The sequence below is a fragment of the Oncorhynchus mykiss genome, chromosome 5, assembly GCF_013265735.2.
Source record: "Oncorhynchus mykiss isolate Arlee chromosome 5, USDA_OmykA_1.1, whole genome shotgun sequence".
In the NCBI taxonomy this organism is placed as follows: domain Eukaryota; kingdom Metazoa; phylum Chordata; class Actinopteri; order Salmoniformes; family Salmonidae; genus Oncorhynchus; species Oncorhynchus mykiss.
In genome coordinates, this window is record NC_048569.1 from 61288333 (window position 1) to 61313170 (window position 24838).

Here is a 24838-nt window from a genome sequence, read left to right on the forward strand (position 1 = left end):
TCTGTCACGGGAGTGATCAATATGTCAAGGTTAACCAGAAAGATTCCAGCATCTACCTACTGTAAGTTAAGTAGGAACACTAGCGTGGGGATTCAGGATGCTAGGTTTGGAGTGAGAGCTCAATAATAACACTAGTTTGAAGATTCTATCTAAACCAGGGATATTCCAGCCTCTGCCAAATATCAATAAAAGCATTGTTGGGGGGTGGACCAGGTTCTCATTTACTCTCAGAATGGGAACTGTGGAGAGAGCACAGGGATGGAGGAGCACGAGAGAGCAAACCATGACCCTTTTGCTCTCGAATGAATGAAAAGTGCTATTTTCATTTCATCAACCTCCTTTTTTTTCCTGGTTTAAAATGAAATGAGGTGACCCCCCACAGAAAATACAGCAGAATCAGACAGTGCAGGCTTCCATTTGTGTCTCATTTATCAGCGTGTGACAGGGGTCAGGCCTTCATAAAGCTAGACTGAGATGAGAGAGGAGCCGTGGTGAAGGAGTGAGGGAGACCTGGGTCCCCCCACTCAGTTATGGTATGAGCCTGGGGGAGATTCCAGCACATCGCCTCTCCTAGGGTTAGGGTAAGTATACTGGTGGGCATCACCTACAGTACTGCACTCACTGGCAAACTTGTATGGAACCATCCAAAAACATTCCTTACACCAGGATACTTGAACTGATGACTATCTGGGAGAATGAAGAAAAACGAGCACTCAGTTGCTGCGTAAATCTGATTTATTGGCGGGACAAACAAACAATAGGGTTACATTTCGTCATGAATCACCTTCATCAGAGCCTTGTATGGAACCTTACCTTGGCTTTCAGTGTGACGTGATCACATGACGCACTTCCTTGTTGTTGTTCTTTTGCACTGTAATACACAGACTTTACCCATCGGCACTCTTGTATAGAACTCCACCTTTCAGTAGTTATCACAGAACTCTTTCCTATAAAATTGTACGCGTTGTGCATTATAACAAGGGAGAAGTATGGTGAGTGCTCAGTTTGAACCGGATCCTGCCGGAACAGGATCTAGCACCTCTCAGTTTTGGATTGTTTCATTACTGGGACCGATTTGCCAGGATCCTGTACCTTTTGTGGCATGAAACATACTTTTCACTGTTTCCAATGTCCAAATTTGAATTAGAGTTAATTCAAGTTGTCTCCTCTGTAATTCTCCTGTCCCCTAAAAAACAAACAAATCCTAGTGTGAAAACGTAGATTTTCTAATAATTGATTCAGGTTGGTCCAGCCCGGGTTTATGATTTGCGCAACACCAACTCGTGGCAGCTGCTGTGGTGCGAGAGAGAAGTGTCCCTGGATCCTTTCTCTCACAGAACTAGAATGAGATTCACTTTCTATGATATTTTCCCCTCTCTCTGTTCTGATAGACATGAGCCTGCAACTACCATCTCTCCAGAGTTGTACTTCATCATTTATTTCCTTACATACTGAAAAAAAATATAAAGCAACACGTAAAGTGTTGGTCCCATGTTTCATGAGCTGAAATAAAAGATCCCAGAAATGTTCCAAATGCACAAAAAATCTTATTTCTCTCAAATTTGGAGCACACATTTTTTACCTCCATGTTAGTGAGCATTTCTCCTTTGCCAAGATAATCCACCTGACAGGTGTGGCATATCAAGAAGCTGATTAAACAGCATGATCATTACACAGGTGCACCTCATGCTGGGGACAAAATAGAAGGCCACTCTAAAATGTGCAGTTTTGTCACACAACACAATGCCACAGAGGTCTCAAGTTTTGAGGGAGTGTGCAATTGGCATGCTGGAATGTCCACCAGAGCTGTTGCCAGAGAATTGAATGTTAATTTCTCTACCAATGTATATACTTTTTTGGCAGTACGTCACAACCGCAGACCGCATGTAACACGCCAGCCCAGCACCTCCACTCCCGGCTTCTTCACCTGCAGGATCATCTGAGACCGGCCATCCGGACAGCTGATGAAACTGAGGAGTAATTTCTGTCTGTAATAAGGCACTTTTGTGTGGGAAAACTCATTCTGATTGGCTGGGCCAGGCTCCCCAGTGGGCCCACCCACTTGAGAGCCAGGCCCACCCATGGCTGCACCCCTGTCCAGTGAAATCCATAGACTAGGGCCTAATGAATGTATTTCAGTTGATGGATTTCCTTATATGTCAACTCAGTAAAATCGTTGAAATTGTCGCATGTTGCGTTTATATTTTTGTTTAGTATAAAACGAGAGCATAGGCTTTTTTTTTTCATCGGCCATCGCCGGTGACTGAGCTGCGCACAATTGGGTTGTCAGTGAGTGAAACTGGAAATCTTTTTTTAGGGCTATAATTTCCCCCTTATATTGTATAATATTTGTGTCTCCTCCACACACTTAGGCATAGGATATTGATGGAATCAAGACGAGGTCGTTTTTAATGATCTCACATTCTCAGTTTTCCAGTGTAAAATTAGCCTGACATTTCATTAATTTGTGTCTTCAGTCATGTAAAATGACATAGAATTGCATGAAATGCGTTTATAAAAGGCCCACATTTTCCCGGACACTAGGCTACAAATGCAAATCTACTCTACTGGTCTTGTCAAGACCACTACCCAAAATGCAACGATATACATGCACTGCTTTATTATAAAAGGGGATTTTCCGGTACCTCAGAGCTCCCGAGGTCACCCCCCTCTCACGCTCACTTTTTGTACCGGCACCTTCCAATTTACAAATTAAGCACTGAGTATGGCAAGTCCTTTCACGTTTCAGGCCGTGACTTGTTATGATTGACACCACAAACACAGAGACAGACATGGATAACATTGACTCATGGAAAATGGCATCAAATTACACCCTATTTTCCCCACGAACTTCCCTGATGCTAGATGCTGGGACATATTACGCCTTATAACTATTTGGTTAGTGGAGATGAATAATTGGTTAAATTGCTAAAAAAAACGTTCTCCTGGAGCGTCGGTATTTAAATGTGCAGCAATGCTGAGGTAATTGAAGTTGTTAACCATCTAATGGGGCGTTGTGGGGAAAATGAATGTGAATTCACATTGGGCTCGTCATTTAGGTCTCCAGATGAAAGAATGCGTCTGTTTGCTTAGCTCCCCGCCCTGAGTCGGCCGTGTGAGTCCTGCTGTTGGTTGTGATTGGAAGCTGTCACACGCACAGATCAAGAGTGATCACGCTGCTTTTGCTTGCTGGACTGTTTCGAGAATCCCAGATTGGGTCGGCAGAGAGTAGCAGGAGGTTAATGAAACAATTCAAACCTTATTTCTGCAGGAAGGAGGCGCTGTATGTGTTTGTGTTTGTGTGTTTGGGGGAGCACATGGCGAGAAGAGGAGGAAGAGACAGCCTCAGCAGAAACACAAGAGGGTGAGAAAGAGGGGGAGGGGGGGGGTGAGAAAGAGAGAGGGGGGGGGGGGATGGGTGAGAGAAAGGGATGTAGAACAAGGTGGAATTCAGACTGACTCGAGGCTAGCAGGTCTTGTGCAGGAATAGGTAGGGAAGATGCAGTGAAAGCTAGTGTGTTCCTATTGGAAAACAGGGAATTGAGTAGCTCCATAGGTGTGTACCACTGACCCCATATATCTCCATCCTCACCAAAGCTACAACCTCACAAAGAGTATCTAACTATATATATATGCAGTTGTAGTTGGAAGTTTACATACACTTAGGTTGGCGTTATTAAAACTCGTTTTTCAACCAATCCACAAATTTCATGTTAACAAACTATAGTTTTGGCAAGTCGGTTAGGACATCTACTTTGTGCATGACACAAGTGATTTTTCTAACAATTGTTTACATACAGATTATTTCACTTATAATTCACTGTATCACAATTCCAGTGGTCAGAAGTGTACATACATTATGTTGACTGTGCCTTTAAACAGCTTGGAAAAGTCCAGAAAATTATGTCTCGGCTTTAGAAGCTTCTGATAAGCTAATTGACATAATTTGACTCAATCGGAGGTATACCTCTTGATGTATTTCAAGGCCTACCATCAAACTCAGTGTCTCTTTGCTTGACATCATGGGAAAATCAAAGAAATCAGCCAAGACCTCAGAAAAAAATTGTAGACCTCCACAAGTCTGGTTCATCCTTGGGAGCAATTTCCAAATGCCTGAGGGTTCCACGTTCATCTGTACAAACAATAGTACGCAAGTATAAACACCATGGGACCATGCAGCTGTCATACCGCTCAGGAAGGAGCGTTCTGTCTCCTAGAGATGAACGTACTTTGGTGCGAAAAGTGCAATCAATCCCAATACAACAACAAATTACCTTGTGAAGATGCTGGAGGAAACAGGTACAAAAGTATCTATATCCACATTAAAATGAGTCCTATATTGACATAACCTGAAATGCTTCTCAGCAAGGAAGAAGCCACTGCTCCAAAACCGCCATAAAAAGCCAGACTATGGTTTGCAACTGCACATGGGGACAAAGATTGCACTTTTTGGAGAAATGTCTGATAAAACAAAAATACAACTGTTTGGCCATAATGACCATCGTTATGTTTGGAGGAAAAAGGGGGATGCTTGCAAGTGGCAGCATCATGTTGTGGGGGGTGCTTTGCTGCAGGAGGGACTGGTGCACTTTAAAATAGATGGCTTCATGAGGAAGGAAAGTTTTGTGGATATATTGAAGCTACATCTCAAGACATCAGTCAGGAAGTTGAAGCTTGGTCGCAAATGGGTCTTCCAAATGGACAATGACCCCAAGCATACTTCCAAAGTTGTAGCAAAATGGTTTAAGGACAACAAAGTAAAGGTATTGGAGAGGCCATCGCAAAGCCCTGACCTCAATCCCATAGAAAATGTGTGGGCAGAACTGAAAAAGCGTGTGCGAGCAAGGAGGCCTACACACCTGACTCAGTTACATATACTAATTGAGTGTATGTAAACTTCTGACCCACTAGGAATGTGATGAAATAAATTAAAGCTGAAATAAATACTTTTCTCTACTATTATTCTGACATTTCACATTCTTAAAATAAAGTGGTGATCCTAACTGACCTAAAACAGGGAATTTTTACTAGGACTAAATATCAGGAATTGTGAAAAACTGAGTTTAAATGTATTTGGCTAAGGTGTATGTAAACTTCCGACTTCAACTGTATATATACAAAAATCATGTGGACACCCCTTCAAATTAGTGGATTCAGCTATTTCAGCCAATCCCCTTGCTGACAGGTGTATAAAATCAAGCACACAGCCATGCAATCTTCATAGACAAACTTTGGCAGTAGAATGGCCTTACTGAAGAGCTCAGTGACTTTCAACGTGGCACCGTCATAGGATGCCACCTTACCAACAAGTCAGTTAGTCAAATGTCTGCCCTGCTAGAGCTGCACCAGTGCTGTTATTGTGAAGTGGAAAAGTCTAGGAGCAACAACGGCTCAGCCGCGAAGTGGAAGGCCACACAAGCTCACAGAACGGGACAGCCGAGTGCTGAAGCGCGTAACCCGTAAAAATTGTCTGTCCTCGGTTGCAACACTCACTACAGAGTTCCAAACTGCCTCTGGAAGCAACATTAGCAGAATAACTGTTGGTCGGGAGCTTCATGAAATGGGTTTCCATGGCCGAGCAGCCGCACACAAACCTAAGATCACAATGCGAAATGCCAAGTGTCAGCTGGAGTGGTGTAAAGCTCACCGCTATTGGACTCTGGAGCAGTAGAAACGCATTCTCTGGAGTGATGAATCACGCTTCACCATCTGGCAGTCCGAAGGACACATCTGGGTTGATGCCAGGAGAACGCTACCTGCCCGAATGCATAGTGCCAACTGTAAAGTTTGGTGGATGAGGAATAATGGTCCTAGCCGTTTTTCATGGTTAGGTCTAGGCCCCTTAGTTCCAGTGAAGGGAAATCTCAACGCTACAGCAAACAGTGACATTCTAGACGATTCTGTGCTTCCAACATTGTGGCAAAAGTTTGGTGAAGGCCCTTTCCTGTTTCAGCATGACAATGCCCCCGTGCACAAAGCGAGGTCCATACATAAATGGTTTGTCAAGATTGGTGTGGGAGAACTTGACTGGCCTGTACAGAGCCCTGACCTCAACCCCATCGAACACCTTTGGGATGAATTGGAAAGGCAACTGCAAGCCAGGCATAATCGCCCCAACATCAGTAACCGACCTGCAGCAATGTGCCAACATCTCGTGGAAAGCCTTCCCAGAAGAGTGGAGGCTGTTATACGAATGAGATGTTCAACAAGCAGGTGTCCACATACTTTGGTCATGTAGTGTATTTTGGAGCTCATCAAAACATGAATATACAAGTTACTGAGATGATATTGAACTGGGATCATGACCCTAGCTCTGATCTGGGCATATCATTGTCCTGATCTACTGATAGCCCACTACAGCCATAAAGCCTGTCTAGTGATTCACAGTGTGAAGCCTAATACTACACTTCTCCTACTCCATCCCACATATCATGTTATGCCTTGCCAGAACAAGAGGTCTGCAATTAACAAAGTACATCTATCCCCCATCTATGGAACAGCGGGATACAAGTCAAGAAGTAGGCCTAAGAGCAAAAGAAAATGCACAAAAGTAAAGTACACACCCAAAGTGTGAACATCCTGTTGTAAAGTGATGCGGTAAGCTGCTTAATACAGTCAGATTTCCAGATCATCACTCGTAGAAACACAACAATACAACTGGGGGAGCAGCCGCCTGAGAGAGCCAGCCCGGCTGGCTCAGGATGACGTTTCGCTTGCTTTGCGTCTCGAAAAGCTATTAGCGGCTGATGCTTCGCCATCTGTGCAGACATCATTATCGTTGTGAATGCAGTTGCACTGGTGAAGCTTAGAGGACTGGCCTATTGATCAAAGTAGCTGTGGGAAAGATAAACAGACTTAAGATGGATTTTAACCTTTTTATTCGGCTAAGCTGTAGGGCTCACCAATTGTTGGGAGAAGCTATTGGGGCTGACTCCATCGCAGAGAAAGAGTAAAAGTCTTTAGTGAGATTCTAAGTTATGATGTGAAAGGTTATCGTTGATTGGCTATGCCAGCCAAATGGCCAATGTACAGACACAGAAACAAGATTAGTGTGATTAGGGAAGAATATTTGTTGTTTATCCACTGTCACTGATCTCAGTCCTGGGACATATTTCGATGATCACAAGCAAGGTCAGAGGTTATGGATGGTGTATGCAGAAAATACTGTTCAAACCTGTCTTCAGTAAAACATACCGAGAAGAGAACAACGGCCTCAACCACGAAACAAGCTGCCTTGGTATCAATCAGGGGTGCAACTTTCACATGCCCCCCCCCACATTCTGAAATTGCATTTTTGTCCCCCCCAGTTGTCATTGTCAATGTGATACAAAACGAGGCAACGGTTGGGCAGGCTGTTTGAAGTGTTTATCATCACTGGATAAAAATGTTCATTACAATAATAATAATTATGCCCCCCCCACTTCTAAAAACAAAGTTGCGCCCCTGGTTTTAATGCTTCTGGAATGCAAACATACCCTCTGGACTACAGAGGTATAATGTTACACAGGCCTCGACAGCTACAGTATATGATTCATGTGATGGATAAATGCTGGAAGTGGCTGCTCCAAACCCAGAGCTGTTATTGTGTGGAAGGAGAACTGAAGGTCATGTTCGATACTGCATTAAGTGAACTCCTCAGCAGCCTTCCTAATGAGTCCTGCATGTCCTTGGAACTCGCACAGCCTACCAAACATCACACACGCTTTATAGTGTCTCAGAAATCTCTGAAAACAACTTTTCCAGTGATTACTCATTCAAAACACAGAACGGGTTGTACAGATAGACACATTGCTAAGGCACCAATGGTAAGGCTTGATGCAGCACTGAGGTAAAAAAAACTATAGGGGGAAAGGTCAAAACTATCGGGGGAGAGAGAGAAGTGTCTAGCAGTACAAAGACAGGAGAGGCAATTGTCTTGAAACATATCAGCTATCCCTAATTATTATTCTGGTCAGCATTGTTGGATGTCCTTGTTTTTCAGTATGTTGTGTTTGCCATTTTGAGGATGTTGCAGCAAACCGAGAACAAGACAACGTGGTGTTTTCTGAACGATTCACACACACAAACACGTGCAGCCATATCTTTCTCTCACTCCATCCCTTCTTTTTCTCTACTTTCAGCAGATGTCTGGAGAGACCTGCTCAATAACTTGTGCTAGTTTTGTCAGTAGTATTGATTTCTCTGCATTGGAGAAATGTATTCCTATGAGAGAGAAACACATATCTGTATTCTTTGCAAAGCTACAGTTTGCTCGAGGCTTTAATGAAACAAACGACTTACTTTGCATGTCCACCCACGTCTGTATGTATTTGGACAGTGATGCTAAAATGGTACATTTGTCGACATACTCCAGCATTTGGGATTTGAGATCACCTTTTACTTGAGGGTATTTTTATACATATCTGTTTCATCGTTCAGAAATGAAAGCACGTTAAAGATGTCGTCCCTCCATTTGAAGATGTCAACTGTTTGGACAAATTTCACTTATAGTGTACAAAAGAGGTCAAAAGTTTAGACTTTGGTCCCATATTCCTAGCACACAATGACTACATGAAGCTTGTGACTCTATAAACGTGTTGGCAGGTTTGTTTTCGTTGTGTTTTGGTTTTTGGGTTGGAAAGTATTCAGACCCCTTGACTTTTTCTACATTACGTTACGTTTTTTTTAATCCTCAGCAATCGACACAAAATAACCCATAATGGTGAAGCAAATACAGGTTTTTAGAAATATTTGCACATTATATATATTTTTTTTACAGAAATACCTTATTTACATAAGTACATAAGTAAGTACATTTAAACGTGTTAACCCTTGCAAGGCTGCAGGCCCAGACGGCATCCCCAGCCGCGTCCTCAGATAATGCGCAGACCAGCTGGCTGGTGTGTTTACGGACATATTCAATCAATCCTTATCCCAGTCTGCTGTCCCCACATGCTTCAAGAGGGCCACCATTGTTCCTGTTCCCAAGAAAGCTAAGGTAACTGAGCTAAACGACTACCGCCCCGTAGCCCTCTTTGAGAGACTAGTGAAGGATCATATCACCTCCACCCTACCTGACACCCTAGACCCACTCCAATTTGCTTACCGCCCCAATAGGTCCACAGACGACTCAATCGCAACCACACTGCACACTGCCCTAACCCATCTGGACAAGAGGAATACCTATGTAAGAATGCTGTTCATCGACTACAGAACAGCATTTAACACCATAGTACCCTCCAAACTCGTCATCAAGCTCGAGACCCTGGGTCTCGACCCCGCCCTGTGCAACTGGGTACTGGACTTCCTGATGGGCCGCCCCCAGGTGGTGAGAGTAGGTAACAACATCTCCACTCTGCTGATCCTCAACACTGGGGCTCCACAAGGGTGCGTCTGAGCCCTCTCCTGTACTCCCTGTTCACCCACGACTGTGTGGCCATGCACGCCTCCAACTCAATCATCAAGTTTGCGGACGACACTACAGTGGTAGGCTTGATTACAGTGGCCTCCATCATTCTTAAATGGAAGAAGTTTGGAACCACCAAGACTCTTCCTAGAGCTGGCCACCTGGCCAAACTGAGCAATTGGTGGAGAAGGGCCTTGGTCAGGGAGGTGACCCGATGGTCACTCTGAATGAGCTCTAGAGTTCCTCTGTGGAGATGGAAGAACCTTCCAGAAGGACAAGCATCTCTGCAGCTCTCCACCAATCAGGCCTTTATGGTAGTGTGGCCAGACAGAAGCCACTCCTCAGTAAAAGGCACATGACAGTCCACTCTGAGTTTGCCAAAAGGCACCTAAAGACTCTCAGACCATGAGAAACAAGATTCTCTGGTCTGATGATACCAAAATTGAACTCTTTGGCCTGAATGCCAAGCGTCACGTCTGGAGAAAACCTGGCACCATCCCTACAGTGAAGCATGGTTTCAGCATCCTGATGTGGGGATGTTTTTCAGTGGCAGCGACTGGGAGACTAGTCAGGATCGAGGCAAAGATGAACAGAGAAAAGAACAGAGAAATTATTGATGAAAACCTGCTCCAGAATGCCCAGGACCTCAGACTGGTGCGAATGTTTACCTTCCAACAGGACAATGGCCCTAAGCACACAGCCAAGACAATGCAGGATTGGCTTCGAGACAAGTCTCTGAATGTCCTTGAGTGGCCCAGCCAGAGCCCAAACTTGAACCCGATCGAACAGCTCTGGAGAGACCTGAAAATATCTGTGCGGCAACTCTCCCCATCCAACCTGGCAGAGCTTGAGAGGATCTGCAGAGAAGAATGGGAGACACTCCCCAAATACAGGTGTGCCAAGCTTGTAGCATCATACCCAAGAAGACTCAAGGCTGTAATCGCTGCCAAAGGTGTGTAATGGGTGCGTGTTGGTGGCACGGAAGTCAGGCACAGGAGAGTGAACTTGGTATAAACGGAGCTGTTTAATAAAAACATTTAAAAACTCTGGAAACCAACATATACAAAATAAAATAAGAGGGTGCAAAACCCATCGCACACCAGAACATAACTATCACCAAACATACAACAAACAATCACCGACAAGGACATGAGGGGAAACAGAGGGTTAAATACACAACATGTAATTGATGGGATTGGAACCAGGTGTGATGGAAGACAAGACAAAACCAAAGGAAAATTAAAAATGGATCAGTGATGGCTAGAAGGTCGTTGACGTCGACCGCCAAACATCGCCCGAACAAGGAGAGGGACCGACTTCGGCGGAAATCGTGACAAGGTACTTCAACAAAATACTGAGTAAAGGGTCTGAATACTTATGTAAATGTGATATTTCAGTTTATTTTATTTTTTTAATTAATTAGCAAACATTTCTAAAAACCTGTTTTTGCTTTGTCATTATGGCTATTGTATGTAGATTGATGGGGAAAATGTTTTTTAAATCCATTTTAGAATAAGGCTGTAATGTACCAACATGTGTAAAAAGTTAAGGGGTCTGAATACTTTCCAAAGGCACTGTATGTTCTGCCCAATAGGAACTGAATCTGCAAAGCTGTCCTGATCTTTTTCTAATCCCAAATGAAAGATATTTGGTTCTTATAGTGTAACATCATGTTCCAATGAATAATCGTTTGTGTTACCATCACAATACACTATTGTGAAAAGTCACTTTTCTGACAGAATTTCAGACTGTGTGTCCTTGAAAAGTCGTGCAGGTCAACATTTGATGAAACAACCATGTCCGTAACTAACCATATCCATGGACTTGATCACCAAGGCCACACAGCATGTCGTTGTCTGTGGTGTACAGTACTAGATGAACATCCAAGCATCCAAACAACCAACACACCGAATATAATGGGTCCAATCAACCTTTTTTAATGATCATTTGTCTCGTAAAGAATATCTTACAATGTGACAGGACTGGAATTCATAAGAACATCAATAAATACGGATTAATACTTGAGGACCAGATTCACTCAGCCCGTCACGTCATCGTCATCGTCACACAGCGTATCTGTGCTTGTGCCGTAGGTCCCTGTAGCGCGGCTGCGTCCCGGGGGGAGGCGGTGTGCTGTGAGAACTGTAATGTGACACTTCAGGCTTCCCAAATGAACGTCTCCTTTTGATGATGCGTCAGCGGCGGCCGTGTCTCTCCCGTCGGTCTGGTGAACGGGAGCATTGGGAGCTGAGACTGTATGAATAAGGTCCATGGAGTCCAAGCAACAAACACGCCAAGAGTTGAAAGGATTTTGGAGAAAAAGTCCCACAGAGTATTTACATCACAGAGAGGTAGAAGAGGAGGAGTGGAGAGGGGTGCTTTGTGGTCTCGGCTACTACGCGTCTGGACCCCTTGTTTTCCATTCTCTCCGCTTGTAGCTTCCTTCCTATAAGAGTGCTGGTTCCTTGACAGTGACAAAATGTTAACTCAGTTTACAGTATGCAGCGCTCTACAGTACTGTACTGTACTGTATGTAACCATATACAAAAAGGGGAAATGAGCTCTTAACAGCTAATGCTTCAAAATCATTTTAACACTCCAGATAAAACTAATTCTGGGCTATCAAGGGGATTGCACATCAATTAGGACAGATTATAAACTAACATGTCAACGTGGTTCCCATATCTATGCACGAAGAATACCTAGTGTTGGTAGATATGGGTAACATTTTCTATGCTATGGGAATATCATGTTAAACAAAAGGAATTGATCTTGGGGTCAAAACAACCACACAAACACACACAATGTCAAAAGGGCGTTCTAGGGTTAAAACACACGGGGAGAGAGAACAGCCCAAATGAAAATGAACCATGAAAGGAAAGAGTTCAAAAAGCCAGCTTACAAAGACACTGATGAGGATAGCTAACAATAAGCAAATATGCAGTAAGCCCATCAAGTCATGCTGCCAGTCTCACAGACAACCTAACTAGTACCTCAGACAGACTAACCATGAAATCAACGAGGCGTCTCAGTGACAGCAGATGCAATAGTCATTCCCCAGTCTGATCAGTTTGTCATTGTCAGAAGGTTAACATCTGATATGGGTAGTATACAGTTGTACGTAGAATACATTCTCTCATAAAAACAACCACATTATCATATGTACTATAGCTGGTCTGGCTTTATAGAGTAAATATCATTACCCTTGACTTGAGACCTCTCCCAGGGTTAATATCATAACAGGTGACACATTACCCTCTAGCAGTCAGAAAGCAGGTTTCCTCACCACAGGACCGCGGCTATGCTGAGAATCCCATTGGTTGATGGCCTTGAGCCAGTCCTGACACAGTGGTGTTTCTGATGCCTCTGCTGCTACAGAGCTGTCATCTCATTCACCAGCACACTGCGGTAGAAAGCAGCTTGTAATGAGATGACAGTGACCTACAGTAGAGAGCCGTGTTGCTGTTTAGTGTCGGGATTACCTGTCCTCACTGGGCTACTGGCGACCAGCACCGAGAGGAGGGGAGAGGAGAGAGAGGACAGGAGGCATGAAATGAGGACAGGAGAGGAGGCGAGAGGAGAGAGAGGACAGGAGGCATGAAATGAGGACAGGCGAGGAGGGGAGAGGAGAGGAGATGAGTGGTGGTTCCTTGCTGTTCCGCTGACACTGGCTCGTTTTCTGTTTAGCTGTTCTAAGAACAATCTCCCCTCATCCACCTATGCTCATCTCATATTTGTTTGCTATGCATGCTTTCCTAATACTAGTAATACTAGTAATACACACACACACACACACCCTCTGTTTATACTAAAGCAGTGTATGTAGTCATTGATGGATGCTTGCTGCTAACACAGGGCTCAGATGAACTGGAGGTACTCACTCCCTGCTCCTCTCTGCTCCTGCCACACTCCTGTCCTCCTTCTCACACTCCTACAACAGTGTAAATACAAAAGGGCAAAGTTCCGCATCATTACAGCTTGTGCTTCAGAAAACTAACAGTTTCCTTCCTCTCCGGCTGCTCGTCTGTTGCTACCCGAGACAGACGACAGAAAGTGAACTTCTCCATTGCTCTAACCCTCTGATCCAATCACATGCTACCTGACTGCGCATCCACTCATCCACACACTCACAGTTTGCCGACCATGCAGAGATATAGATACTGCTCTGACGTAGTTCTAAGAAGATCTCTCTCTATATGAGTATGCATCTGTGTGTTTCTGTAGACCTCCCTCCCTCCCTCCCTCCCTCCCTCCCCCTCCCAACAGGGAACCAAGAGCCTGTGTGATGAGAATGGCTCCGTAGCAATTAAGGTGAAGTGCTGGCTATAGCCTAAAGAAGAAGCCCAGATGGTTGTGAAGCCATTCCTCCTGCAGGCGTGCCGACCATGCCATGCAGCAGACAGCTGTGGGCGACCTCTGTTGTTTAGTGACTCGTCTTCATAATTAAGGCTCATCGCAATGAAGTAGCGATCCCATCGTCCCAGCCGTCTGCCTGCCTTCAGGGCATCAGACGGCAGAGTGGGTGAGAGGGAGAGTGGGTGAGAGGGAGAGTGGTAGAGAGGGAGAGTGGTAGAGAGGGAGAGTGGGTGAGAGGGAGAGTGGGTGAGAGGGAGAGTGGGTGAGAGGGAGAGTGGGTGAGAAGGAGAGTGGGTGAGAGGGAGAGTGGGTGAGAGGGAGAGTGGGTGAGAGGGGGAGTGGGTGAGAGGGGGAGTGGGTGAGAGGGAGAGTGGGTGAGAGGGAGAGTGGGTGAGAGGGAGAGTGGTAGAGAGGGAGAGTGGTAGAGAGGGAGAGTGGGTGAGAGGGGGAGTGGGTGAGAGGGAGAGTGGGTGAGAGGGAGAGTGGGAGAGTGGTAGAGAGGGAGAGTGGATGAGAGGGAGAGTGGGTGAGAGGGAGAGTGGGTGAGAGGGAGAGTGGTAGAGAGGGAGAGTGGGTGAGAGGGAGAGTGGGTGAGAGAGAGGGTGCTGTCTGGAGCTGGAGAAAGGGCGGCTCTGTGTGTGTATGTTCGAATCTGAAGCGAATCTGAAACGAGGACGTATATGTTTATGAGGGGATAGGGAAAGAGAGGGCGAGAGAGTGTCGGATAGGGAAAGAGTGGGCGAGAGAGTGTCAGATAGGGAAAGAGAGAACATTTGTTTCTGTGATGGAGAGACAGTATGTGTCTGGAGAGTCTGTGTGCATCGGAGCAAGCTGACACCATCCACAGAGCACAGTGAGCTGAGTTGACCCATTGCTCTAGGAGATCCACCAATAAGCAGCTGGTCTGGTGCAGTGATAACAGCAGCCTCCTAGACTAGAGGATGACTGACAGCCAGCCAGACACATAGGTCGGCCTACACCTACACTCCATCTATACTCCTTAATCATAGCCAACATCTGTCCAGCCCAGGCTCGATCTCAGCAGAGTCTCGGTTTGTTCGTTTTACACTTCTGTCCACCTTGTGTGAGAGAGATCCAATCACCTCTTCATATGTGTTCTTCCTGTCACACACGCACTCCGTCCCTCGTACTACTGTAAGAGACAGACACATACTGTCCTGCTTAACCCCATAGTAGTTATAGTCATCACGGTATCTTTAGGATAATCTCAGCTGATTTAAATGCCTAAGGAGCCCCCATCCACGGTCAATCCATTGTCTGGAATGGGAGACGGGATAGAAAGAAAAGCCGATAGTAGACTGACATCTAAAAGACGTAAGGAGCGTGAGGAGCTGTGACAGGCCTGTGGCTCCCCGTCCGTCAGAGCAAAGCCCCTGTCATCACAGCCAGGGACAAAGGTCACGATGATAACCTCTTCATTAATTAAGCATGCTTTAAGGGAGATGAATTGTACTGATATTGGAGCTTGCTCTCTTTTCTCTCTTTCGGGGCCTGTCTGTGTCATTGACAAGGTGGATAAAGGGATGAGGATGAAAGACAAGGGAGAGAGGAAGAGAGGAGGGAGAGACAGAGAGAGAAAGGAAGGGGGGGGGCGTAAGCTCAGAGGAATTGCGTAAAGGCGATAAAGGAGCTTTCGAGAATCAGTCGGATCGTGCAGTAAAAATAAAACATGTCTCCTTTTTCTACCCGCTGTAGAGAGAAGAGGTGGCACGGGTCTTATCCCAGCCAGCTCCGGGCTGCAGCAGACAGGACAGCTCTGTTTAAAACCATGCGTTTCCTGGTACCATTCTGAACCACTGGTCCAGAAATACAAGGTTGTTTTACCTCTTCTAACCGTCTCAAATGTTTCTAGAATTTTCTGTGGGCCCTGTCGCTGTCACTGTCGCCCACACACAAACCTCACTGAGACTGGCCTCTGAACCCAGCCACCACAACTCTGGTTTTCTGTATTTAAAGCCAGATCCATACACTAGGACATTAGCTCAGCTTACTCCTCTTCGGGTGGGGCAGAGTGTGTGTTCATCCCGGCATTATGCCCCCATCTGCACTACTTTAAAAAGATAATTATGGGCCCAGCTCTGTACCCGCCGGCTGCAGAGAGAGCCCTGTCATCTCTCTGTTTGATGTGCTGGAGAACGGGGCGACTGCAATTAAGAGTCCGAATTCCCCGCTCTTCTCTCTCTATTCCTCCCCCTCTCCTTTTCTCTCTCTGACAGTCTGACAGAACAATTTCTCCTCAGCAGGCCAGAGTAGTAGAACTCCAAAATGGAAGACGAACAGACCATTGACACCGGGACACAGACGGAATATGAGAGCGTGGTGATGGGTATGAGAGAATTCTGATGAAGGATCATTGCCTAATAGCTAGCTGGGAAACCAGACTTAGAGAGGCTAGTCATAATCTGGCCTATTCTGGGTTGGGTTTCTCGACTCCTTACTAGCTATCTCCTCTAGTAGTGAAGCAGGAACACAGAATGACTTAGAAAGGAAACAGTAGGATGATGATTGTTAGAAGAAACATGGACTGCCACTACGGGGAGAGATTTGAGCTTCTGGATCGACCTCAGTGGCGTGAGGTCGATTTGGATAGAGGCTAACTGCGCTTTCTCGGTTTTCCTCTATACCCAGTTAAAAGTGACCGTCGTAACAATGATGAGATACAATGCTAGTCGATCAAAACCAGTAGAACTGCCCGTGTCAAAGAAAGCACGTAGCTAAATCTGTTCAGAATAACTGTTGTAGGTCATTGAGCAAAAGGTCTTCCAGAGAGCTAACCAAAAACAGCAAAGTCAAGAAATACAGTCAGACATCTGTTAAAAACAAGGTTCGAATGAACAATTGAAAAACATGGATTGCATGTTAATGTATTCCCCGACTCTTCTGGTTCGATACAGGATTTTCTGATGTTGTCACTATTTACAGTTTGTACTAAACCTCCACGATAATGTAAAAATAGAAGGACACAAAAGAAACCTCTTAAGATTTGAACAGGTGAGCAAAGCCCCATATCCTGGGTCCTCGTTGACTTGATAAAAGTAGGGAGGGAGGGAGGGAGGGGGGGGGGGGGGGGGGAGGGAGAGAGGGGGGGAGGGAGGGGGGAGGTAGAGGGAGGGAGGGGGAGGGAGGGAGGGGGGAGGGAGAGGGAGGGAGGGGGGAGGGAGGCAGAAAAGAAAAGCAGTGAAATTAAAGAAGAGTACAAAGAGATTGTTATTGTCTCAGTGATGCCTAGCAGTCGGCTGTCAGGCCTCAGAGTTGAGTATGATACAGGCTGGCTCTAGGAGCCAGGTTGTGGGGTCAGGAACAGGGCAGGAGAGGGGGTAGAGAGGGGTAGAGGAGGGAGACTGGGCAGCGAGGCGAGGTTCGGGCAGTGGACGTTTTTGGTTCAGATGTGGGCATGAGCGTTCCCCTGCCCGTGCCCATGCCTGTGGCCCTGATCCCCTCCATGGTGCCCCCCCTCTCCGTGTCCATGGCCGTGCTTCTTGTGCTTTCTGCGCTCCCGTCGGCCGTTGTGATGGTCATGGTGCCGCCTGTAGCGCTGTGCTCCCCGGGCTGGAGAGAGACACAAGGGAGTGAAAGGGTGTGAGGGGGGATGAGTCAGGAGAAAGAGACCGGATGGGAGGGAGTAGAGGGGGGTGTGACAGGTAAAGTGGAGTGACAGAGTGAGAGAGGGATATGAGATGTGAGAGGAGGGGGGTGAGAGGTCAACACCACAGACATACAGCTCTCAACATCAGCCCCTCTGCCTAACGTGTCTTCTCCACTCAACTTCATATTACTAGCTCTCTACATGTATTAGCATAGGACTGTCCTCCCACTCACGTCCTGAGTGAGCCGCTTCCTTCCTGTGTTGTGCTGCCAAATTGGATCCATTGGTCCTGGGTTAGGTTTGCCAACAGAAGGTCTACCTTGCCATGATAATAATGACTAACAAACGACTCTAGCAGGAAAACAACATTACACTCGAAATGCACCAAATACGAAATAAGGCTCCATATTTTCTCTCCAGTTCAAACAGCAGCAATTCATTATTTGTCAGTACGAGCCGAAAGGGGAAATGGGAAATACTTGTTTGCTCATAACTTCTTAAAAAGGGCAAACATTGATACAATCCTACAATATGAATGATTCTGCTGTCATAAAGAAAGATGGATGTTTCCGTCGTTCGGCAGAGCGAGTTTTACTCCTCATGGGAGGATAGTAAAATGAAATGTTTCTTCTCTGTGTTGCTGGCATTCCTCCAAACCCCTGGCTGTCAATCACACTTTGGAGCGATACACTATCTCAACAGAACAAGGGCTATAACTTAGTTTTATCTACACTCAAATTACATTACCGTCGTCACGCAACCTCTATCTGAACAAAAAGTGTGTCAAATTCCAGTACATGCTACAACTTCTATGGAGATTCTTGTATTTGAGTTCAGTCTCATTTTAAGTTTCCATTCCTCCACTGTATTTGATCATTTATCCCATAGAGATAAAACTTAAAGCCCTTTAACAGTCTTGGTCACTCACTCATAGTGCAGATGATTTTCGGCCGCTCCCATTTGCCGTTGGCACGACACTTGGCCGTGGGGACGTGGCGTTGGAGAAACCCGTCGGCACACTGGTAACGCACCACTGAGTGGATGTCATAGTGGGACCGCTTACGACCAATCAGAAAGGCGTTCTTCACGGTGGGAGGGTTGACACACAGCACTGCCCAATGGAGAAAGAGAGCGAGAAATGGAGAAGTGGTACATCATAACAACGTGGTCCTAACATGTATATCACCATTCACAGTCATCAGTCGTCACCCAGTCTTTCCCCATTCTGTTTTTGCCCTTGTCCCTGAACAAGAGACAGTTGAAGAGCCCTGTTTTAAAGAACATTTCCCTCCACTCTTCAAAACTGTTGACGGCACACAACACACACATATCTAAAGTTCAAAGGAAACCAAAGAGATGAGTCATGTGTGTGTCTGTGCTAGTCTGTGTGGGCTGTTGTTATCTCCTAGAGCGTTGTGTTGATGTGAGGAGGGGGGACAGACAGACAGACAAGCAAAGTGGTTGAGACACCAGACAGACCCTACAGGGCGCTTAGCCCAGTGAGGCATCCCACTGACTCACTGACCTTTCAGCTCTGGCTGTTGCCCATAGGCACAGATCTAGGATCAGCTTCCCCTCCACCAAACCTTATCTTCACTATCTGGGAGGAAAACACCAAACTGACTTTAGACTTCAGTGTCCCGGGTAACTTTGTCTACCCCGACCTTTCAGAAGGGATTGGGCCCTCAGGGGCCACAGTGTGTGACAGGTGTCAGGAATGCACCCATGCTTACTGCTCATTGGCCGGATTAGAGGGAGGGCGAATGAGAGATGAGGGATGAGGAGGGGTGACTGGGGTGACGGTGCAGTTCCTCTGTCGTTCCCCTAGATGGCAGCCCTGCGGTTGAAACCTAAAGCCCTCAGTGAGTTTCTAACCCCTAAACAGTCACCAACCCAGCTGTAGACTAAGTGGAAGTGCTTCTTTCCCTTCCTTGAAGTAATCGACGACCTCTCATCTGGAACATGGTGGAGATGAGGTGTCCCTTACATAGCCAACACTAATGCAGAACTACCAGATCAGAGCCAACTCCAAGGAGTAGAGGAAGGGAGGGAAGGAGGGAAGGATGTATTGTCCAGCTTTCCACACAGGGTCTGTGACTGCAGTATGGGCCCAGTGGGAGGTCTGGCCTTCTAAAAGTAGGAATTCAGCTTAACGCCAGTCTGTAAAGGCCCTACTGCAGTACAGAGCACTAAGGCCCTACTGCAGTACAGAGCACTAAGGCCAGGGGCTGCAGTACAGAGCACTACGGCCAGGGGCTGCAGTACAGAGCACTAAGGCCCTACTGCAGTACAGAGCATTAAGGCCCTACTGCAGTACAGAGCACTACGGTCAGGGGCTGCAGTACAGAGTACTAAGGCCAGGGGCTGCAGTACAGAGTACTAAGGCCAGGGGCTATAGTACAGAGCACTAAGGCCCTACTGCAGTACAGAGCACTAAGGCCAGGGGCTGCAGTACAGAGCACTAAGGCCCTACTGCAGTACAGAGTACTAAGGACAGGGGCTGCAGTACAGAGCACTAAGGCCCTACTGCAGTACAGAGTACTAAGGACAGGGGCTGCAGTACAGAGCACTAAGGCCCTACTGCAATACAGAGCACTAAGGCCCTACTGCAGTACAGAGTACTAAGGACAGGGGCTGCAGTACAGAGCACTAAGGCCCTACTGCAGTACAGAGTACTAAGGACAGGGGCTGCAGTACAGAGCACTAAGGACAGGGGCTGCAGTACAGAGCACTAAGGCCCTACTGCAGTACAGAAGTGTGATTAAAAGGCAGGCTACAAGAACCATATACTGTTCACACCATAATACCATCAATTCTACGTAATTCCCTGTAGGCTATTACCTAACCAGGATATTATTAGACAACATAATAACGCTTAACCATATCAGATTACCCCACTTTTAATAGCGCAAAAAAAATCTTTAAATTGTGTTAACAGGTTTTGTTTAGACTGCCAGTACAGTGATTGCAGTAACATCTCACACCTCATACTCAGCCAACCAGAAAAGCACCGTTTTCACTCCCTCTGTTTAGTGTGCAGTAACATAGACTAGGACGGACATTACTGACACTAGTTTGCAGCTGTGGCAACAGATCAATAGTCACAGGACCAGGCATGGCACTCAATAACACCACCCAGATCTTACTGACTGGGGCTGGGCTGGGGATGCCTGGCAGGCACGCAGGACTGTGTGTGCGTGTGTGTCAGGCTGATTTAGTTTCCTTTTGAAAGCTGGAGACAGTTGAAGCCTGGATCCATCCAGCACTCTCCGAGCCCGGTGGGCTACATCTTTACAATCAACGTCTAACATGTCTCAGCAGATTAGACAGGGGTGAGCTGGGTATGTCCACACACACTCCAATCTTAGCCAATGTATTGACCAGCTACAGTCACAGAAGGCAGGCAGGCAGCAGAGTTGTGGTGAACTGTGTGTGATAGTGTGTGTCCTGGGTGGGTGTCAGGGTGAGCTGCTTCTCTGTCCCCAGAAGAAAGGTGCAGGAGAAAATGTACACTTGGTAGAAGGCAGGTAGAGACACCGCCCCGAAGGACCAGTGTACTCTGGTCTGGACTTGGGCTATGTGTCTATTAGACAATATTTGGAACTGTATATGAATAAGTATGTGAATATTTGATAATATTCTGTTTATATACGTGTGTGTGCGTGCGTGCGTGCGTGTGTGTGCGCATGCGTGCGTGTGTGTGTGTGTGTGTGTGTGTGTGTGTGTGCGTGCGTGCGTGCGTGCGCGTGTGTGCGCATGCGTGCGTGTGTGTGTGAGAGCGAGATGCCTTCGCCACAACCCATCCTCCTAATCAGGGTGGCTCACACCTGCCTGTTCTGTGCTCTTCCCCATGGCATTATGGGTAACACTAATCACCCAGATGACGTTTGTCACTGATTGGATACTGCCTCTCTCTCAGAGGGACAGGCCTGAGTGTTAGCCACACGGCAGTAATCAGCCAACCATGCCATACGGCCCCTGATGAGCAGACCCAAGAGAACAACAGCACGACAGAGTAGAAGAGGCGGTAATGGAATGCTGCCACTGACTGATTGACTGAAGGTCAGCTTCCCGATTCGAGGTATTAAGTTAGACCTGTGACAGTGTGTCACCAGCAATGGGTTGCACCTCTGTGATGAGACAAATAACATACAGTGGAAAGTTGATCCGACTCGAGAGCAGTGACACCACACTTATCTAACTCTGTGGCATGAGGGACTTATCTAACTCTGTGGCATGAGGGACTTATCTAACTCTATGGTATGAGGGACTTATCTAACTCTGTGGCATGAGGGACTTATCTAACTCTATGGCATGAGGGACTTATCTAACTCTATGGTATGAGGGACTTATCTAACTCTATGGCATGAGGGACTTATCTAACTCTATGGTATGAGGGACTTATCTAACTCTGTGGCGTGAGGGACTTATCTAACTCTGTGGCGTGAGGGACTTATCTAACTCTGTGGCATGAGGGACTTATCTAACTCTGTGGCATGAGGGACTTATCTAACTCTGTGGAATGAGGGACTTATCTAACTCTGTGGCATGAGGGACTTATCTAACTCTGTGGCATGAGGGACTTATCTAACTCTGTGGCATGAGGGACTTATCTAACTCTGTGGCGTGAGGGACTTATCTAACTCTGTGGCACGAGGGACTTATCTAACTCTATGGCATGAGGGACTTATCTAACTCTGTGGCATGAGGGACTTATCTAACTCTGTGGCACGAGGGACTTATCTAACTCTATGGCATGAGGGACTTATCTAACTCTGTGGCATGAGGGACTTATCTAACTCTGTGGCATGAGGGACTTATCTAACTCTGTGGAATGAGGGACTTATCTAACTCTGTGGCATGAGGGACTTATCTAACTATGTGGCACAAGGAACTTAACTAACTGTTAAGTTTTATAACTCTAATTCTGGTGACCATTCAGATGAACTAAATAATGTTTCTAGCCTGAGGCCAGTTGAAATCGGTACCCAAGAGGATCTAGCAGTGACCCGATCCTCCATTTCCTTAAACACAGCTCTGGAGTCTGGCCAGTCGTCTCAATAAACCTACAAACATCTACCTGGCTGGCTATTAATACCCTGTCTCTCTGTCTGCCCCAAATGCAATTGAAGACCGTCTGCTCTAATAAGCCCACAGAGGAGCATGTTAGGATGCGCACTTCTCTGGCATCTCACAGCACCATGACAGAGCAGATCCACAGAAGTCTGGTCATGTGACACAGACACTTTACTAGTCAGCCCCAAAACTTTGTGTGAAACTCTTCCAACAATGTTTCATACAAAGGAGGATCATTTTTATGTGGATTAAATGTTCTGAAGAAGTCTCATCCCTTGATCTGACAGTAAGGCCATCTCTGTAAGGAGCTGCCTTAGGTGTGAAAGCAGAGCTACAAGTGAGCTGACTGCGCTTGGAGGTGAGCTGTAATGATCAGTGTTAGCCTGTGGTCCAGACTGACTGATTGAAGAGGCCTAAGATGACAGAATACTTATAAGTATCCTTTAAAGTATTTAAAGCACAGCGGAAGCATAATATCCTCTTCAACTGTTTCATTCTCTCACCCACTTACTTTTCCTCCCCTCGCTATCCCTTTCAAACTCTCAGTCCCTCTCGCCCCCTCTCTCTCTCTACAACCCCTCGCCTCTTTCTCCCTCTCACCTGTTCCCTTCTTGCAGACGTAGGGCAGGTTGTAGTTGCAGGGCACGTCGTTCCACTTGCCGTTCTCGTGGGCGATCATCACCACACAGTCCTCTCCACCCGCAAAGAAGTTGTCCGGCTGGTTCTCCCGCCAGTTCTCATATTGCTGCACAGTACAGCGAGTCACAGACACAGCCACAGACAGTCACACAACACAGACAGTCACACAACACAGAGAATCACACAACACAGGCAGTCACACAACACAGACAGTCACACAACACAGACAGTCACACAACACAGGCAGTCACACAACACAGGCAGTCACACAACACAGACAGTCACACAACACAGGCAGTCACACAACACAGGCAGTCACACAACACAAACAGAAGGAAAAAAGAAAGTGATAGATACTGTAGACTGTTTCACTGTTCCCTTTTACTGAACAAGAAGCTGATGTGTCTCAACACAGGTCTTTCTCCAGCGGTATGGACTGACACAGAGTAATGACAGCTCTTAAACAACAACAGGCACAGAGGAGATGCCTCTAGGAAGATGTAAGTAGGGTAGGAAGAAAAGTGGTTCAGCGAGCGAGGATGTACATATACACAGGTAACGACACATTCACTCAATCAACTTCCCACCTGACCTTTAGCTAGCACCCACATCCTCCCTAGGGACCTCTGCTATGAGAGAAATGCACTCTTCAATAGCAGGCAGTGTCACTGTGGTTATTGTCCTTCTGAAGTATGTTGCTGATAATAAAGCCTACACAAGATTAAACGAGTGATCTCTCTCTGCCTCTCCCTCTGTCTCTCCCTCTGTCTCTGTCTCTGTCTCTCCCTCTGTCTCTCCCTCTCCCTCTGCCTCTCCCTCTGTCTCTCCCTCTGTCTCTCCCTCTGTCTCTCCCTCTGTCTCTCCCTCTGTCTCTCCCTCTGCCTCTCCCTCTGCCTCTCCCTTTGTCTCTCCCTCTGTCTCTGTCTCTCCCTCTGTCTCTCCCTCTCTCTCTGCCTCTCCCTCTGTCTCTCCCTCTGTCTCTGTCTCTGTCTCTCCCTCTGTCTCTCCCTCTGTCTCTCCCTCTGTCTCTCCCTCTGTCTCTCCCTCTGTCTCTGTCTCTCCCTCTGTCTCTCCCTCTGTCTCTGTCTCTGTCTCTCCCTCTGTCTCTCCCTCTCCCTCTGTCTCTCCCTCTGTCTCTCCCTCTGTCTCTCCCTCTGTCTCTCCCTCTGTCTCTCCCTCTGTCTCTGTCTCTGTCTCTCCCTCTGTCTCTCCATCTGTCTCTCCCTCTGTCTCTGTCTCTGTCTCTCCCTCTGTCTCTCCCTCTGTCTCTCCCTCTGTCTCTCCCTCTGTCTCTGTCTCTGTCTCTCCCTCTGTCTCTCCCTCTGTCTCTCCCTCTGTCTCTCCCTCTGTCTCTGTCTCTGTCTCTCCCTCTGCCTCTCCCTCTGTCTCTCCCTCTGTCTCTCCCTCTGTCTCTGTCTCTGTCTCTCCCTCTGTCTCTCCCTCTGTCTCTGTCTCTGTCTCTCCCTCTGCCTCTCCCTCTGTCTCTGTCTCTGTCTCTCCCTCTGTCTCTCCATCTGTCTCTCCCTCTGTCTCTCCCTCTGTCTCTCCCTCTGTCTCTCCCTCTGTCTCTCCCTCTGTCTCTCCCTCTGTCTCTGTCTCTGTCTCTCCCTCTGTCTCTCCCTCTGTCTCTCCCTCTGTCTCTCCCTCTGTCTCTGTCTCTGTCTCTCCCTCTGTCTCTCCCTCTGTCTCTGTCTCTGTCTCTCCCTCTGTCTCTCCCTCTCCCTCTGTCTCTCCCTCTGTCTCTCCCTCTGTCTCTCCCTCTGTCTCTCCCTCTC

At 46.8% G+C, this 24838-nt stretch overlaps 1 protein-coding gene across 1 annotated transcript in view; it reads right to left on the reverse strand.

The window, feature by feature from the left end:
• Window positions 1–15780: 15780 nt before the first annotated feature.
• Window positions 15781–24838, reverse strand: part of LOC110522983 (neurocan core protein-like) — a 206966-nt gene continuing 197908 nt past the window's right edge. Inside the window, exons 14-16 of the mRNA XM_036978016.1 lie at window positions 23025–23169; window positions 18277–18459; window positions 15781–17311 (exon numbers count right to left, since the gene is read on the reverse strand). Of these exons, the coding sequence (XP_036833911.1) occupies window positions 17145–17311; window positions 18277–18459; window positions 23025–23169 (495 nt within the window). The 3' untranslated portion in view covers window positions 15781–17144. The remainder of the gene's footprint in view (window positions 17312–18276; window positions 18460–23024; window positions 23170–24838) is intronic.